Source organism: Crotalus tigris, unplaced genomic scaffold (assembly GCF_016545835.1).
Source record: "Crotalus tigris isolate CLP2741 ecotype Arizona unplaced genomic scaffold, ASM1654583v1 scf7180000017836.1595184, whole genome shotgun sequence".
In the NCBI taxonomy this organism is placed as follows: Eukaryota; Metazoa; Chordata; class Lepidosauria; order Squamata; family Viperidae; genus Crotalus; species Crotalus tigris.
Window position 1 is genome coordinate 362,170 of NW_024096663.1, and position 19,419 is coordinate 381,588.

Genomic DNA, 19,419 nt, shown 5'->3' on the forward strand with positions numbered 1-19,419 from the left:
AAAATGGGGGAAAACTCAACAAATGTCTCACTTAGCAACATAAAAGTTGGATTCAGTTGTGATTGTAAGTTAGGAACTACCTATACATTGTATTCATTTTACATTTTATTTATTTCCATGTAGTTTTTCTATTTAAGTATGGCCATAATAATTCAGAAATCTCAATATTAAACAGTAATTATATATTACTCACCAGATATTTCCTCTAGACATTGCTTGGCAGTTTTACTGTATGCCAAATCCAATTTTGTAGGACTGATACAAGAGTCAGAAGATGGGATAGAAGAATTATCATTTTCCGAATGAGCTCTGGAATTAAAAAGATGGAAGGTAACATCTATAACATCATAACAGTGATGACTTATAATTCAGTACATGTAATCAAAAATAGAAATATAATTAGCATTTCTTTGCATCGATCTATAGGGTAAAGTGCTAAATACTTAAATCATGAGATAGAATATTGTCATCATATGGTATAAATAAAGAAAATATACCACTAAGATGTATTTGATTGGATTAATTCAGCAAAGTGTCAAAGACAAAATGTTTCTAACATCTTTCATTTCAAGGTAGGAAATGAGACAGAGAAAAATAAGTAAATCAAGCCACTGCTTAACCACAAATAGGCATGCATGTATTCCAAATGATTGATTCCAGGAATTATATTACTAAAAATAATATCAAACTGGAAAACAACAATATGTTGCTAGTTAAGACTAACACTGAAATGAGATCTATATTACAAATAGGAACTAAGATATGTTAGTTAGTAGACTGTTATCAAAGGTAGAAAAAAATCAAGAGTTCAGTTGATGGAAAGTGTAATTTAATGTGTCTGAAGAAGACACTCCTTGTGAAAGATGCATTTGAAGCTTGCCACTATTGAACACATTTTCATTACAACTATTATACGGGATTGCACTAACCGGTAGGATTGCCATCAGATAATATAATTTTATTAGATAGCTAATTATAAACATAAATTTCCTGTGAAAAATTGAAAACATGAATTAAATGTATAACCAATAAATACTGTGGTCCCAGACTCACAACTGTGCTAAACTGTATCAATTGCCCATGAAGACACTAACCAATAACCCAGTATAGGTTAAAATTATGAGAAAAAGATATTTTTCCCTCCTTGGGCATTACTTATAATATTAATTCCAAATAATTTGAATTTAGCTTTTCTGATAATTTTATTCACAGAACAAATTTTATCTCTTTCACATAGGTTAGTTTATTTTTTTTAAAAAGAAATTTCAGTATTTACAGTCTCCAATTCAAAAAATAATAATAACATCCAACCAAATAGAGGGCACCTTGGAAAGCTTTGTTAAAAACATGTATTTTGCAAAATAACAACCTGTCAGTTCTTCTGCTATATTTATGACTTCCAAATTGCTTATCTAATGTTTTTCTTTTTCAAAAACCCTCTGCAAAGGATGGGAAAACATAGTTCTGAGTAGTATACAGGGTCCTGCTAATATTTTTTTTTAAAAAAAAATGAAATGGCATCATAAATGGAAGCTTGTAGAATATAATGTGCTTGAGTTATTTATTAAGTCTCGAAGAAAATATGCAGACAGACATTTTCTCCCATGTTTAATTTTAGCATCTTCTTGTATTGTATCAGGGAGCATCTGAAGCAAAAACTGTGGTTCAGATGTAACATTAAGATTGGCATCATGCTCTAAGCATGAGCTTGGTTAAAGGCTCAAACTATTTGTTTTGCTCATCCTTTACACATCCTGTTATAAATGATACCAGACACAGATGTCCTCTCCAGAGCAGGCCTATCATCAGTTTACACACTCTTGTTGAAAGCCCAGATGTGCTGGGCAGGCCATGTTGTAAGGATGTCAGATCATCACATCCCTAAACAGCTCTTCTATGGTGAGCTGTCTCAAGGAAAGCAATTGCATGGGGGACAAAAGAAACGATACAAAGACATGTTGAAAGCCTCTCTTAAGTCCCTGGATATTAACACCATCTCTTGGGAACTTCTGGCGCATGATCGACCGACATGGCGCACTTTGGTGTACCAGGGTTGCCAGACATATGAACACAGAAGGACAATCTTGGCACAAGAGAAGCGAGCACTCCACAAAGCCAGAGCTGTAAATGCAGAAGTAACAGTGTCTACATTTCTTTGTTCAGTATGTGGCAGAACATTCCGTGCTAACATCGGTCTTATTAGCCACCTACGGACACATCGTTGATGGCCCATAACCCACAAGATGTCAAGGTCTTCATCAAAATCGATGGACGAACAACATAAATGAATAAATGTCATTTTCTGATATTTCTTGATCTAAGAACCTAGTGATTTTTTTAAAAAACAAAAACACAAGTTCAGTTATATCTTACTAACTTAAGCAATTAGCATAAATCACAACTGGGCATATTTGAGCACAATAATTCAAAGGATTTTTTCCCCTTCTGCTTTCCTAATGTGAAACACAACTAAATATTATTGTGCAAGGATGACTTCATTTAGCAGATTTGTAGGTTCATGTAAGTTTTAAAGGTTATTATTTGTCTAGTTCTTTATAAATTGCCTCCCAATTAAGTGTTACAAATATGAACACTCAATAAAACTCAGCTATATTTCCCAATGAATGACTAACCAGAAACTCCCTTGCGTTGGTAGAAAAAAAACTATTGTGATTTTTTATGAGTGTCTGTTCTACACAACTCTGGTTATATCACATGCAGAGATATTGCCTCTGTTTTTTAACTTGTTGTTCCATCAAATCAAAATTCTCATTACTCCATTTATCTAGTTACTACTTTGACATATTATATTCCTGGGACATGTTCTGTAGTCTGCCCCCAATTTACCTCCATAACTTAATGGTTTTTATTGCTAAATGATGCTACATTGATTGAGAGCAAGAATCAGGCTTTATACTTCTATTCTGAAAATCCATTATTCTTTGAACAATCTTTCTCACAAATATATCATATCCATTGCTCTTATATTCCAAAAGCCTTGTTGGGATTTCAAAGCTTCAATAAGATTGGGTAGGGTTTTTTTTAAATATTCACAAATGTACATAAAACTACAAAAGCATAATTTACATAATATAACAATAAAGAATATTAGGAAAATTGGAACTGAAATCAGCCACTTACAAATGAGTTAAGAAGCTAGGAGAGGAAGAAAAGCATCTCTTGATTATTTTCTTGGTTTTTTAATTTGTTTCTGTATTTATTATATCTTAAATCTGTACATCTTTACAGCATGTACAATTTGAGATAAATATTTTAACCAAAAATATATCTAGGGAAATAATTTAGCCTGTTTTGCTGAGAATCCTAGCTTTGAAGGGCAGAGTTTGGCATGTTGCCACTTTAATTTTACAGCAATGACTGCAAGTGACACAAACTGTTAAATTTACTAGCATGCTGGTGTCTCTAATTTGCCATTTTAGAAATAGAACAGCTTGCAGAAAGCTCAGAATTACATAGCTTGTGTGTCAACTATATATCAAAAGTCACAGAATTTATAGTGGGTCTTGAAAGGAGATAAAGTAGATTTATGCAGGAAAAAAATAGATGATTAAACATCAATCAAAAAGGCATAGCTCACTGGTACCTTCCATCTTTTCAGTACTTGCATTGACAATAGAGCGATACGGACCGATTCCTGAGGTCAGTGTGAAACATTTCACTTAAATAGCAAACTTTTTTTCACGGTTATTGGTTACAGCTACACCAATCTGATCCATGAGCATAAATCTGGGCACATAAATATCTATATAATCAAACTGTGTCCTTTAATGAATAGACATTTTCTTTCTATTTCAAATTCAATCTAGAACACAGAAAAAATAGGAAAAATCCAACTTTTTTCCAATTTACTGGAAATAGCAGCAAAAAAGCAGCAAATCTGATTTTATTGTACTTGGGACTTCCACCTGTGGTTGAAATGACTTTGTACCAATTACATTCCTAAGTAACACAGTCAATAACAATTTATATCAAGAATTCTGGTTACTGTCGACCTCCGGTGGATCAAGCCGCAACGATGGCGGCTTTTTTAGAAGCCGTCCGTTCCCGGATTGCGTAAAAGCCGGCAGGACTTTGACAATCAGCTGTCCCACGGCTTGAATCTCTTCCCTGGGAGAAAGGGAAGAGAAGAGCCGCTCAGGTAGAGGAAGAGCTCCCCTGGATCCCTATAACTTTGGGGATCGGAGGGTAGAGCTCCCTTGGAGCCTGAGCCTACTCCGCGCTCCAGGACGTCTTTGTCCCGAAGTTCTGGGACAAAGCAAGATGCCACTTCCACATCTGCTTTTTTCAGTGGCTTTGTGAGTACATATATGCAGATGGAGCAGACTAGGAGAAAGTGGATTTAGGATTGATTGGGACTTTAACTCCTGCAAGTATCTTCTCCTTTTTTATTGTTTACTTTCCCTTTTGAAGAAAGGGAAAGTGAAAGGCAAAATGGCGACTGTATTTCTTGTTTGATTTTGCAACAAAGTTAAAAGTTGGATACAGTTTATGTTTCAAATATAGAGGCAAGAATCTTGTTCCTTTTTTCTTTTTTATTATTTTTATTATTTAAAAAAACTTTGATATTATAGAGGCAAGAATTTTGCTCCTTTGAATTTAAAAGAATGGCTTCAAAACATTTGGTTTCAGTTCCTAAAGCTTCTATTTCCTCTCCAATGACTCAATCTGTTTCTCAGTCTAAACCAAAGTCACCCCCTCCCTCCCCTCCTCCTGCATTTTCTCTTAAAGACTTACAAGAAGCTTTAAAAACGACTGCTTTGGATATTAAAGAGGAGGTAAAAGATTTTATGATTGCAGAGAGGGCTATTAAGGAAGAATTATTGGAGAAAAAAATAAGGAGGTTAGAGAGGATATATTATTTGCGTTTCAAGGACTTGCTTTGCATATTGAAAGGATTGATGATAAAATGGAGGAGGTCACTGAAAATGCAGCAAGACTGGAATCTAGAATGGAGGAAGTGGAGAACAAGATAGAATCCACACAGGATGAAGTAACTATCTCACAATACAGAGAAATGGAGTTTGCACTGCGCATCAGGAGATTGAAAGAAAACTTACAGGAAGATTTAAAGATGCTTATTGTTAAAGATATTGCCTTTAATCTTGGATGGAAACCAGAGGAAGTTGGGAATGAGATAGAAAATTTTTTTAGAGTCAATTCACGGGTTGCTAGACAGAGAAAGCTACCAAGAGAAGTGGTCATTTATTTCTCCAGAAGATCTATTCGTAATGAAATTATACAGGCTTTTTATAAACAGAGGTTTCAAATTGCAGCCCAAGATGTGATAATTTTAAAAGAAATACCTCCAAAAATTTTAAGAAGCAGAAAAGATTTCACCTTTTTGTCTGATGAGTTAAAACGTCGCCAAATCCAGTTCAGATGGGAGATCCCAAATGGAATAGCAGTGAATTATGATGGAACACGTTATAGATTAACCACAGTTTTAAAGGCAAGAGATTTTTATTATTCTATTTTAAAGGCAGGACTGTCTTCATCCTCACAAATAAGTAAAATTGAAGAAGAGCCTGTAATGGCAGGAGCCTCTTCACGGATGGTTATAGAACAAGTGGCATTGGCAGCACAGAATTTTGAGATAAAAGAACAAAGGATGACACGAGCTGCCCATAAACATAAAGAAAAAGAGCAGCAGCAGAAGAGTGGTGACAAAATAGAAGGAACTGTTATTACAGAGCCTGTGGGAGGGGCAAGACCTAAAAGATCTTCGACAATTGATCTTCAGGCCATGCTTCAGAGGCTTCAGGCCGGTGGAGATGGCAAAGTTCCTGACATGGAATGTTAATGATCTAAACTCACCACAGAAAAGAAGAAAAGTTTTCCACTATTTGAAACAACATAATAATGACTTAATATGTTTGCAAGAGACTCATATAACTTTAAAGGATTCAAAATATTTGATAAATTTTCGTTTGGGATCACATTTCATGGCTCCAGCTCCAGGGAAAAAAGGGGGTGTTATGTGAAGAAAAACTTATCGGCTAAATTAATAGAGGCTGATTCGGAAGGAAGATATGTTTTTGTGGAGTTATTATTACAAGGCAAGAAAGTTCTTATTGTTGGACTATATGCCCCTAATCAATTTTACAAGCTTTTGCATGGGAAAATATCTCAGTTGGATTATAAATCTGTAATTTTGATGGGAGATTGGAATGGAGTTTTGGATTCAATGAAAGATAAAAAGAGTTCTTCTAAAACTTTTACTCAAACTAAATTACCTAAAAATTTTTTGATTTGAAAGAAGAGTCGTAACTTACTGACATTTGGCGAGAAAGGAATATAAGTGATAGAGACTTTACTTTTTACTTGGACAGACACCAGTCTTTTTCAAGAATTGATTTTTTTTTATTACTAATGATTTTCTTTCTAGGGTTAAGAACGTAAAAAATTTTCCTAGGACATTGTCTGACCATAGTCCAGTGTGGATGGAGTTACATTTGGAAGATGGGAATAGAAGATCCTGGAGATTGAATGAGAATTTGTTTACTCAGGAAGAGTCTGTACAAAAATGTAAAGAGTATTTGAAGGAGTTTTTTATTTTAAATATTAATAAGGGTACTTCGATGCCCATGGTGGGACGCCAGTAAGGTGTACACGAGGGGAATTTTGATTCATTTAAATAAAGTTTCTAGGGGTAAAATGTTACAAAGACGTAGAGAAATAGAAGAAGAGATTAAATCAAAAGAAGAAGCTCTTGTTCTTAATCCAACTGATAATAAGTTAAAGGTTTCTATAAAAATGCTTAGGGAACAATTTAATATGTTGATGGCAGATCAGGTGGCTACTAACCTGCGTTATATGAGACATAATACTTTTTGTAATGCGAACAAGCCTGGGAGGTGGTTGGCTTATCAATTACGAAAGAAACAGAAGGCTAGGATTATAGAGAAAGTAAAATATAAAGGTACTGAGGTTTTTCAGCATAATTTGATTAAAAAGAGTTTTTTAGACTTTTATACAAAATTATACTCAAGTGATAATATAAAGGGAATGGATATAGATAAATATTTACAATCAGTACACTTTCCTAAACTTTCTGAGGAACAACAAAATGTGATAAATTGTTCAATTACTGTGGAGGAAATTGGTTTAGCCATTAAGCAGTTAAAGGTGGGAAAGTCTCCAGGAACAGATGGATTGATGTCAATGTATTATAAAATTTTATCTGAAGAAATGATGGAGCCATTAAAGGAGCTGTTTAATAGTATTTTGTTGGGAGCTCAAGTCCCCCCTTCCTGGAAAAGAGCGTTTATATCATTGATCCCAAAGGAGGATCAAGATCTTACAGAGCCTAAGAATTACAGGCCAATATCTTTGTTAAATGTAGATTATAAGGTTTTCTCTAAAATTTTGGCAAACAGACTAATGCAGGTTATGAAGGATTTGATTCATAGTGATCAATCAGGATTTATAACAGGGCGATATATGAAATACAATGTAAGACAAATTATTAATTTAATTGAGTATTTGGATAAGAATAATCAGATTCCTGTGGCTTTTATATTTTTGGATGCTGAGAAAGCTTTTGATCAACTAGATTGGCAATTTTTATTCTCATTGGTAGAGAAAATGAATTTTGGGGATAAGTTTTTATATGCGCTTAAAGCTATATATCAGCAACAATCTGCTCAAATTGTTGTTAATGGGGGACTGACTGAGACTTTTAATATTGAAAAGGGAACAAGACAAGGATGTCCATTATCTCCATTGTTATTTGTTTTAACAATGGAGATTTTGTTGATTCAGATTCGAGAATCAACGGTACTCAAGGGTATAAAGATCAAAAAGAATGAGTATAAATTGCGGGCTTTTGCGATGATTTGGTTTTAATTTTGGAACAACCGACTCAAGCGGTTGATTGTCTATTAGAACTTATAACACAGTATGGGAAAGTTTCTGGTTTTAAAGTTAATAATCACAAGACTAAAATATTATCTAAGAATATGTCAATTAAGGATAAGGAAATTTTAGTTAAATCTACAGGTTTTCAGATGGTGAAAAAGGTTAAATATTTGGGAGTATATTTAATGGCTTCAAATGGAAAATTGTATAAGAATAATTATGAATTATTATGGGCAAAAGTACAAAAGGATTTAAATGACTGGAAAAAATTGCAATTGTCATTGTTGGGGAGAATTTCGGCTGTAAAAATGAATGTTCTACCAAAGTTTCTTTTCTTGTTTCAGATGATACCTATTTTAAAAAAAGATGTAAATTTGGAGGAATGGCAGAAGGGTATCAATAAATTCATTTGGGCTGGGAAGAAACCAAGGGTTAAGTTTAAGATTTTGCAAGATGCCCGAGAAAGAGGAGGACTTAAAGCACCTAATTTGAAATTATATTATGATACAGCCACCTTAACTTGGATAAGTGATTGGCTTAATCTTGAAGGGTGGGATTTAATGTATGGTTGGCATGCATATTTAATTTTTAACAAGAAAGTTGATAGGGCTTTTAAATCACATATTTTGAGGAATGCTTTACTTCGAGTTTGGAAAAAGTATTATTATAGGTTAAATTATAAAACACCTATCTGGGAGATTCCTGGACACGCAATTGAGGGAACTTCTAAGGGGATGAATTTTGATAAAATCTCGTATAAAGAATTATTAATTTGGTCAGGTTCGGACTGGCATTTAAAATCCTTAGATGTATTAAGGCAAGAAAATATTCTACAGTCATGGTTTCAATATTTACAAATAGTGGACAGGTGGACTGTAGATAAGAAAGAGGGAATAACATTAGAAGATGAAAATTTGGTAATTCGGATTAAAGATCAGAATCAGGCTCATATAAAAAGAATTTATAATGTTTTAATAGAATTAGATTCAGAAACAGAATTGGTTAAAGACTGTATGAATAAATGGGCTCAGAATATCCAGGAACCGATCCCACTGGATTTATGGGAGATAATTTGGATTAGAAATGTTAAATTTACACAAGCTCAAAATTTGAGGGAAAATTTTTATAAAATGTTTTATCAGTGGCATTTAAATCCTAAAAAAATATCTTGTATGTATTCTAATTTACAACCCAAATGTTGGAGATGTGGTAATATGGATGCAACTTATTTTCACATTTGGTGGAATTGTAAAAAGGTAAAGGCTTTTTGGATTATGATTTGGTGGAACATTCAAAAGATTTTTAAAAGTTTACTCCTCAATTATTTTTATTGGGTATTTTTGTGGATTTAGATCAGTGGTTCTCAACCTGTGGGTCGGGACCCCATTTGGGGTCGAACGACCATTTCATGGGGGTCGCCAAACCACGCTGTCTGCCATTTTTTTCCCTTTTCCCTAGCTGTCCTACTCCCTCTTATTGGTGGCCACACCCACTTGGGGGTCACCACAAGATGGGGAACTGTATTATGGGGTCACGGCATTAGAAAGGTTGAGAACCACTGATTTAGATGATAAAGAAACTATTTTAATGTTGAATTTATTGACTGCAGCAAGGTTACTAGAAGGTTCATATTGGAAGAAAGATTCGTTGCCTACTTTAGAAGAATGGATATTTAAAGTTTCTAATTTAGCAGAAATGGCAAAAATTTCTGCTTATTTAAAGGATCATACACAAGAAAGATATATTATTGTATGGAGAAGATGGATAGATTATATTCAGAAGAAGTATGGGACTATAAAGTTTCATTTATTTTATGAGTAAATTTTATAGTAAATGTTGTTTAAGAGATTTGTTTATGATGATATAAATTAAGGGGAGTTAAGGGCTAAGTATGATTTTTTTTCTCTTTTTCTTTTTTCTTTTTTATTGTATATTGTTAATTTTGTTATTAATAACCCTGTACTCTGCTCTGGGAAGTGAGGGGGGGTTGAGGGTGGGTGGGTGGGTGAGTGGGTGGGTAAATAGGTAAATAGGATAATATAGATATGGTAATTTATGAGAGAGGTGCTGCTTGGGCGTTTCCCCTATGCTGTATTCCTGTTGAGAGGGATGAGAAGGGAGGAAGGTGAAGGGAGGAAGTAGGATGGTAAGAGGAGAACGGGAGGGGAAGAGAGTAGTGAGGGGAGGAGAGAAAGAGGAGGGAAGTAAGGAAGGTATTAGGGAGGGTGGATACAGCTTGGGGGGAACGAGCAAGCGGCACCTATGGTTATGGTTATGGTTATGATTATGAATTTATTTTATTTTGTAAAGTGAATTTTGTTGTATAACTATGTTGGATAAATGGAAAAAAAAAGAATTCTGGTTACTGTCAATAATCTCTCTAGTTCTTTATTGCCATAGGCAAGCAGCTGCCTTACACACTTAGATTAAGGGTGGCTTCTTAAATGAATTTTCAGATAATTTTACTTCAGTCAGTAAAACTATATCAGTCTGGTTGCTTATCTGAAGTACAAATACATGAATTATCACTCATTCTCATAAATTAACAGTTTAGAGATTCAAAGGTAATTTTCAGCCTTATATGTGAAAATAGTGTTAGAATCTAGAAACACCTTAGAAGAATGTCCTGGTGCCAGGAATACTATTTTCACAGCCTGAACACCTATAATGGTATAATGTTATTCTAGCACAGAATGGAAAAATTGAGTTATAGGACTTAAAATTGGTATAATGAATTAACTTCAATAGCCATAAACTGGGAAAAATTCACAATCCAGCATTAGCAACAAATTTACAGGAAAGATATAAAGAAATTGTTTTCCAAATTATCTACTTCATGCATTTCTTCTAATTAAAAAATGAAACCCATACTGGAGCATTTATTTGGGGGGGGGGGGAAATCCACGGCAAGAAAAATGACAGCAGAATGCAAGTACTCACATTTTTCATAGCCTAAAAGAAGCCATGAGTTTTCACTGCTATTTTTCACATTAATGAAACCATTGCTAATTATTTCAAAATCTGTGACCCAACTTTAACTTGAAAAAAGTCTATGGTTTTAATTCTTGGTGACAAATATGTTACTTATTTAAATTCTGAGATAATTATAAAAATCCTGTCATAGAACCAGTTCCCCCACACTTACATTGGATAAATGAATACTTTAGATACAGTTTTTAAGATATCTAAATGATGTTTGAGAATGCCTGGGTCTTAAGATTTGTTTTCTTAAGGCTGAATGGCTAATGGTCATGATAGTTACACATTAAAACTCATTGTCTTTATCTTGTTGAGGAACACAATTCAGAGGGTGCAATGCAATGAAACTCCACTGATAGTTTATCCTAGTCATCTAATTGGCCATTACAAGACAGAACAGGGGTCTAAATAGATTTTAGTTATATCCAACTTTTTCTCTTTTCTGTTCCGGACGATGTTAGAATACACTCCATAATAAATAAGGAACTTCAGACTCTTATGGTTGATGGATATTTGTGCCCATTTGAAGCATTAACATAACAACTTGCAAATGACATCATTGATATCATTACTTCAAATGTCATAAATTGCTACAGTGATATATTTCCTGTTTAATGGATATTCTATATTAACAGGCAACTTGTCAGTTAAAATAGAGTTTTACAATATACAATCTTAGAAAGCATGTGAAACTTAAATACATATTTATGAGATTTTAAAAATTGAATATCTTGTTTATTCTGTGAAATGACTATATTTTTGTTATACACATAGGCTTTTTATTACTTTCTCTCATGACAACAAAAATAATTTTTAGGAAGAAAATTATTGAATTATTCATTGCAAAATTGATAGAAGTCCCTAACCATTAAAAAAAAAGATTAAATCAAGCAAATCAATAATACAGAAGGTTCCCTCTAAAAGATACTTTCTCCAAGTTTATCCAGAAACCACTAATAAGGTAATAAAATTAATGAGTACAAATATGTCATTTTTAATTCTGCTATTGATGCTACAGAATGAGGCTAACTAGTTGCATAGAGTCCACATGAAGGTAAAATGCTAAAATAGTTTAGTGAACAGTATTTTTTGTTATTGTAAAATCATAATAATTAAGGTGCAATCAGTACAAGTAATATCTGATATTGGAAGTAATACAACACTATATTTCTTAATATTGTTGAGATGGGAAAAGAAAAAAAAAGTGATAACCTTTTGATAAACATATTTGCTAAATATACCAGCAGGAAAAACAAATCCAGCAATACTAGTCCCATTGTGCTAATTAAATTGCCTTACGCTCTCTGATTTCCTTGGGAAGATGTCTCTACGTGATCCATTTTACATTTTCCCACTATTTCAAGTATCAACTGTTTATGTGTATGTATGTACGTATATATGTATTATCTTTCTTTCTTTCTTTCTTTCTTTCTTTCTTTCTTTCTTTCTTTCTTTCTTTCTTAAGATGTTAGAAGGATAAAGTGTGAGTAAACCCAACTTACCTATAAATAAATGGTGCTACAGTGGCTGTATTTGGATGGCTGTATTGTTGCTGCTGAGGAAGTTGGACAACACCACTTCCTGGGACTTGCCCAGTGGCTGCAGCCATTGAAGGAGAAGAAAATGATGTACTATTAAGACCAGCACTGCCCTCATTTCCTTCAGAAGCTGAGAGATTGGTTTTCTCATTCCCTTGGGATTTTGCTGTAGTTAGGGGCTGGTTTCCTTTTGCATTCCTCAACTTTTCTGTCTCTTTACTTCCTGAAGATACTAGTGAACTATTCTGCTTCGATGTAGGTACTTTTGAACCAGGTTTTGGTATCCCACTAGATGAAGGAATTAAACTTTCTTTCTTGGCTGAAGTTGCTTTGCTCCCCTTGGGGATCAGGCTTGCAATTTTTGAGGTCTTTTTGGTGGGTGTCTCGGGCATCTGTTCCTTTTCATCCTTTACCACTTTTTCAGTGCAAACTTTATTTTTATCTTTGCTCTTTTCTTCTTTATCCTTTGGCTGCAGCAAAGACTTTTTATTGCTGATATTTTTGTTTCCAGCTTTCGGAGGAGTTAATTTAGGGGATATTTTGGGGCTGTTGGTGGTAGATCCAGCAGTACTGAGTCCACCACTGAAGCCATCCACTTCACCACACTCTAAAACATTTTCATCATCTTTTCCACTCTCAGCAGGGCCTGAATTTGATGACAAAGGGGGCCGTAAAACAGTCCGAGCGTTAACCAGTTTGAATTTCTCTAACATAGATTTCTGCCCAGATGAAGGTGTTTTGGGAGCTTCAGTAAGAGGTGGTTTAAGCCTGTCTGCAAGTGGCGTAGGGGAGGTTGCAGGGCTCTGCTGCTTCACAGACAGCATAGTAGAGGTGGCACTGTGTTTGACATTCATTGATTTGCTGCGCCAAGGCTTGCTGGCACTTGGAGAGGGGATGGCAGAGACCAGCTGCTGCCCAATGGTGGTGGGATGCTGTACATTTCCATTTATACCTGCAGATGGGTGAGGACCTTTGGGTGATTCTAGTTGTTAAGAGAGAGAAAGTACAATTTACAGAGTTGTCTAATGACTTCTAATATAAATAGAGACTAAAGTGGCAATTATGTATTTAAAAAATAAACATATGTAATTATACAACTCGTTCTATGATTCACATGTTCATGAAAAACTAGAAACGCAAAAATGTTTTGACTAAACAAGCGTACTCAGTATGCTAATAACAAAACCTGCCCGTGCAAGTAAATAACTGAATAACTGAAACAACAGTAGTATTCCACAGATCCTTTTGATAACTAAAATCGTAATAGTTAGTGTCAAATTCATACAAATATTTAGATTAATATTGTTGCCCTCTCATTTAGGGAGGAGCAGGGATCTTCTGCTGATGCTAGCCGTATCTATCTGCACTTCTATGTTTATCAAATCAGACATATCAGTGTTGCTATAATACTCTTAATGAACAATCAGTTGCCAAATTTGGGGAACTCTTGTAAAGGTCACTGTAGAAATCTTCCATAAAGCTGCATCAGCAGCCAAAGCCAGAAACAATTTAATATGAAGATGACTAAAGCAATCTGATGAGAGGTGGCCAGAACTAAAAATAACAGCAAAAAAAATTTCCACAAAAAAGGCATTTTAAAAACAATTTGGTCAATTTCTGACTTTGAATTTACTGTTTCTCAATGAAATTTAAAGTTTGAGCAATATGATTCTGTATGAGCATAGTTTAATTTATTACTTAAAAATGAATCATTTTTAGTCAACATAATATGTGTTGTTTGTGGAGTTTGGTGTGTGCATATTTTACCATTTTAATGCATTTTAGTATTTTTAATATCTATTGTTCTCTACTGTTAACCCAATTTCATCCCCGGTAGTAGAAGTAATAATATAATGCTCATGAATATATAACAAGTTCCTTTGACATGTAAAATAAAAAAAATGAAATTAACATTTATTTGAAAGAAGGAGTAATAAAAGTTATGGTCTTACATGGAATTTGATTTGTACTACATCTCCACACACTCAGTTTATATGATACATGATCATTATTTGCCAGGAACATTTTACAAACATTCAGTGCAAGGATTTGTGGCAATAACTTAGATCTGAATAGAAAAGCACATGACTGCATTCAGAAAGTTTTAATTTCAATTTACACCATCTGAACCAGAAACTGAGATCTTGAAAAGCTCTATCCAGAAGCCTTTTCCAATTTGACATTTTCCAGATAGGTAAGACGTCAGTTATTGCAATTTCCAAACAAGATGGCAAATGATTGTCCAAGAACTAAGTGCTAAGCAAAGAAACTTGAATATACCATACTCAATGTAATGAAGTAATGCTGAATGGAGATGAACTACACATTATATTCAATACATTGTTTGGTCTTCTACATGTAATCCTCATTTAGTGGTTTGTATAGTGATCCTTTACGGTTACAACAATGATGAACAAATAACTTTGCATAGAGTTCTCGTATTTATGACCTTTGCAAGTCTCTAAAGCAAAGGAAAGGGAAAATAAGATCATAAGCACAGTCAAAATTTCATGTGCTTTGTGTAATAACTAAGTTTCTGTTCCTAATTGTTGCCACTAAATGAGAACTATCTGTATATTACTTTAACTATTGGTGCTATTTAAATGTAGTAAACTTTTTTTCTCAGATAAAATATTTCAATTTATAATGATGTATTTGATTTTTATTTATTTATTAAATTTATTTGCCACTCATCTCAACCACAAAGTTCAAGATTCATATGATAGAAACAGAGATTAATGTGTCATTATTCACATAGCCATTTTTATATTCTATGACAATTCTAGCTTCAAGAACTATTTTCCATTCCTAGGTCAAGCTTCAAAACCCTTTAAAGTTCCAAATCAAGTGTCTGGTTGATTTCAGTACCAAATGTGTTTTTTCAAAGTCCAATTTCCTGATGAAACACACGAATAGTTCCTCTGATTTCTTGCTATAATTGAATTTCACAATAGATTTAGTCTTTCCTCCTGCAAATAGTTTGGGAAACTACTGCAAATCTATCTCTACAATATAAGATAGACTTGCTGTTATAAGACTGATTTTTTTTAATGCTAATACTCTTTAAAAAATCTGTTGCTATAAGATTAAGCTGCACTCAGCACAAATGATATGAAAAACAACACTCATAAAATATTCAGATATTATAATTATTTTAAAGGTTTTGTTAAAGATACAAAAATAAATAAAGAATAAATTATGGACAATTGTGCAAATTAATTTTCCTCTAAGCATTATGTTATTCTTGAATCATTTTTAACTATAAACTGATTAACTGATATTTTGTGTTATTTTTAAAATATGAATGAAGGCAAATATATATTTAAAATGCTCCAATTAATCTGGCAATTAAAATCCAAATATATAATCTCTGAAGTATTAATAAGATTTCTTATTAGTGGCAGATAAGTAGATATTATAATAGTAATATAACAACAACAACAACAATAATAATAATAATAATAATAATAATAATACAGTTGGGTGGGACCTTGGTGGTCATCAAGTCCAACCCCCTCCTCAGGCAGGTAACCCTATACCATTTCGGACAAATGGCTGTCCAGTTTCTTCTTAAAAACTTCCAGTGTTGGAGCATTCACCGCTTCTGGAGGCAGGTTGTTCACAAAATTTCACAAAAAAGTTGTCACAACTATGATTATATAAATAATAATTCTGTAGTCAATAGACTTTTCTTGCTTATTAAGTCATTCATTCAATCTATATCTTACTGAAGACCACCAAGATTATCAGTGATATATAAGATACAGACAACCTCCAGAATATCCATGGTATATTATAGAAAACCAATCTGCAAAAATGCATACCTTCCAAGCAAATGACAATCGTGAAAAGTAATAAAGTTATTTTCCCACCCAAGAAGAGTTCTCAAAGATATTACTATTATTCAAAGACATCTACTCCCCCCTTGTGGTAAGCATAATATGTATTGTTTTAAAAATAGTGTGTGCTTAAAATTTTATGTTCCTTTACCTTGAAAATTAAAATTATTAATCAGCATGCTTCTATTAATATAATTCTATCAATAATTGTGTTTAAAAGTGAAAGATATAGAATTTGCCAGAAGATGGTAATATGTGTCAGTATTTGCAAATCTGCTAATGTTTTCCCATTGTTCACTGCTTGTAGTTATACATATATATTTACTATAATATATATATTTCTTATTTTTAAATAGGACATTTTCAACATCTTATGGTTACTTTGGGTCACATTTTCAAAAAAAATGAGCTTTCTGGTTATCATATTTGAAACAGGGTGGCTCTGTATATGTTAATTTAAAGTTCTACAAAGCTTAAGTCCAGGGCAATGTCAGGAATTGTGGAGGCATCTCCTTAGGCTTCTGGTTCAGTAAGGCAATGTCTATTAAGCACTCACCTTTTTCATTTCCATTTGCATATTGCGGAGGTTTGTTTTTGTCAATGCTATTAAAGCTCTGACTTCTTCGATTTAAATTGGAAGCTCCCTGGACTTTGGTACTGCTGCCTGCAGCTGGCACCCTTGAAGGCCCAGGAAGCCTAGAATAGTACAGTCAGAAATAAGTGTGTTGCAGTTGCAAACATGTATAAAATAACATAGTTTCATAAATAAATCCATAGACCTCATTAAAAACAACAAGCATTCATGTACTTCGAAGTTAGTTAGCCACTACCACAGAATTATCAATCTCAAAAGGCACAAATGGAGGATAGATACTCTATAGGATCACAAACAAACACATAAGGACTCTTTGCATTTTCCATTCACAGTGCACAAATAATGGATGCTGGATGCTCCATATACAATTCAATTTTTCCCAATTTTTTCCCAGATAATAAGTCAATCTTACAGAATTTATTTGAAGAATATACTATGTAAACCATTTCTTATACACATACAAATATGATGCAGGGTAGCTGCGATGGCAAAAACAACAAAGATACTTGTGGCATTGATAAATAATAAATATGCAAGCTTTAAGGCACCATAATACTCTTTGTTCTTTATCCTGTTCATAGATAGGTATTTGATGATGAGATTACTGATTTCTGTGGTTGAGAAGCTTTGGTCTGGAAATAAAAATCCCTGTATTAAAATGATCCACCAGTTCCACTTAAATATTGCATTTGTTGGTATTTGCTGCCACCATCTGAAACTTCCTGGTTACTAAAGGTAATAAAAATGCCACTGTCTACAAACTCACATTATGCTATGTATATTTCACAGCTGGTTTAGTGATAAGAAAAAAAAACCATTTTAGATAACTTTAAATTATGTCCATAAATGTAGAGATTTTGCAGCATCAATAGAATTTTACTAATATTGAGGTCAGATACTTTTGTTTTAAAAAAAACCCTATCACCATTAGCAATAACTGAAAGATAACACAGCATAACTAGAAAAAGCATACTTTTAATATTTCTCAATGCCTTCCTTTTAACTATATTCCCTCCAGAAAACCTTGACATTTTTCTACACCAAAAAAATCAGTTTTGAATTGCAACTTTTAGCTAATATTTCCAATTAAGATTTGATTGCTATGATATAAAGTGCAGTATTACTGTATATGTCCAGGTGTGCAGCTTTCAGGAGGATATGTTCTGAAGAGCAGTCTGATGTTTTTTTTTTAATTTTATTTTTGTCTATGCTACAAGAAGATCAGATTTTTTTCATTTCTGGATTTTTTTTAAAATACAGAAATTTTATGGTCTATGGACAAAGCCTTCAACTACCAGTTCAGTTATAGTTGACTATATTAAAATCCCTGTGAAATTTGCTGCTTAATAACCCTAATCCTAAGGAAAAATTGTCTTTTGAATAGTGGATTTTAAATAGATTTTTATAGATTTTAAACTACTTTTAGGAAAACTATATATATATAATGCATGCAAATGTTTAGTAACCTAAATATAGATTATATTTCACAATATAGAAATTGAATAAATAAATATATAACTCCATTTATAGATATTCCACCCACAGAATCATTTTAAGCAACAAAGGAAATGCAAAGTTTAAAGTAACAATAATATACAAAAACATACTTTTGATTAGAAGTTTACAAAACATCCTTATAAATTTATAGAGTTGAAAAACAACAACTGTTAATTTCCAGACAGAACAAATTGTGAATGAAACAAGAACGTCCTAAGAAATTAGAATGAAAATCTACAACCACAGGTGCACAACAACTGCACTCTGATATAGCTCATTTCGTGTTATCTTAGCAACTCAGACAGAATGACTTAATCATGGACTACCCAACTGATAGTTCATTGCCAGTAATGAACTGTTTTTCAAGGAATACACATAATCAACACAGACTGAACACAAAAGGAGGACCCAGGTGTCTTCCTTTAGGAAATAAATGAACTGCAAGTAGTAATTCTAAGTAAGAAAGCCACAAAAACTGGCAGAGTGACAGGGTTATACATTGACATCCAGGCTACTTAGAGCTGTACCGTTTACACTCAAAGTATGTTCTGTTTCTAGTCACTTTCACAGAAATTATGCTTGCCCCCAAATACCTTATTTCATTAAAATCTTTTTAAGTGTCTTTGACATGCACTAGAAAAGCACAAACTGTTCTTATTCCAGTGTACTTTCAATATTCAGTATAAATACCATAGCTACCAAGATTGACAGGGATTCTTGAATCAAGGAGGATTATTTCCTATTCCAGCTTAGATATTTCAGGATCTCAATCTATTTTATTTGTAGAATGTGTGTTTTAGTGCAAAGCTAGAGTCTTTTCTAACAGCTCTTCCTTTATGTGAAAAATGATAATGGAAAACAAATTAGAAGACAGTTGTGCACCTCTATTCCCAAGTTCACAGACTGCTCTATTATACATAGGGCTGGTTTCTTTTTAAAATATGCAATTGTAGTGATCCAGAATAAGCACTAGTACACAATTCAGTTTCTCCTCTTTCAGGCTAAGACAATAAATGAAAAAATGGGGGGGAGTTAAGTTGGATGAGAACTCTACTAGTCAATTAACCAAATGTATTTTTTACTGAATATAATG

General features: G+C 33.4%; 1 protein-coding gene across 7 annotated transcripts in view; it reads right to left on the minus strand.

The window, feature by feature from the left end:
* The window catches only part of NAV3 (neuron navigator 3), a 688,216-nt gene that overhangs the window by 141,465 nt on the left and 527,332 nt on the right, over positions 1-19,419 (minus strand). For all 7 annotated transcript variants that reach the window (XM_039343281.1, XM_039343283.1, XM_039343282.1 and 4 more), the window contains 3 exons: positions 16,791-16,930; positions 12,360-13,377; positions 194-309 (listed from right to left, as the gene is read on the minus strand). In XM_039343281.1, the coding sequence (XP_039199215.1) occupies positions 194-309; positions 12,360-13,377; positions 16,791-16,930 (1,274 nt within the window). The remainder of the gene's footprint in view (positions 1-193; positions 310-12,359; positions 13,378-16,790; positions 16,931-19,419) is intronic.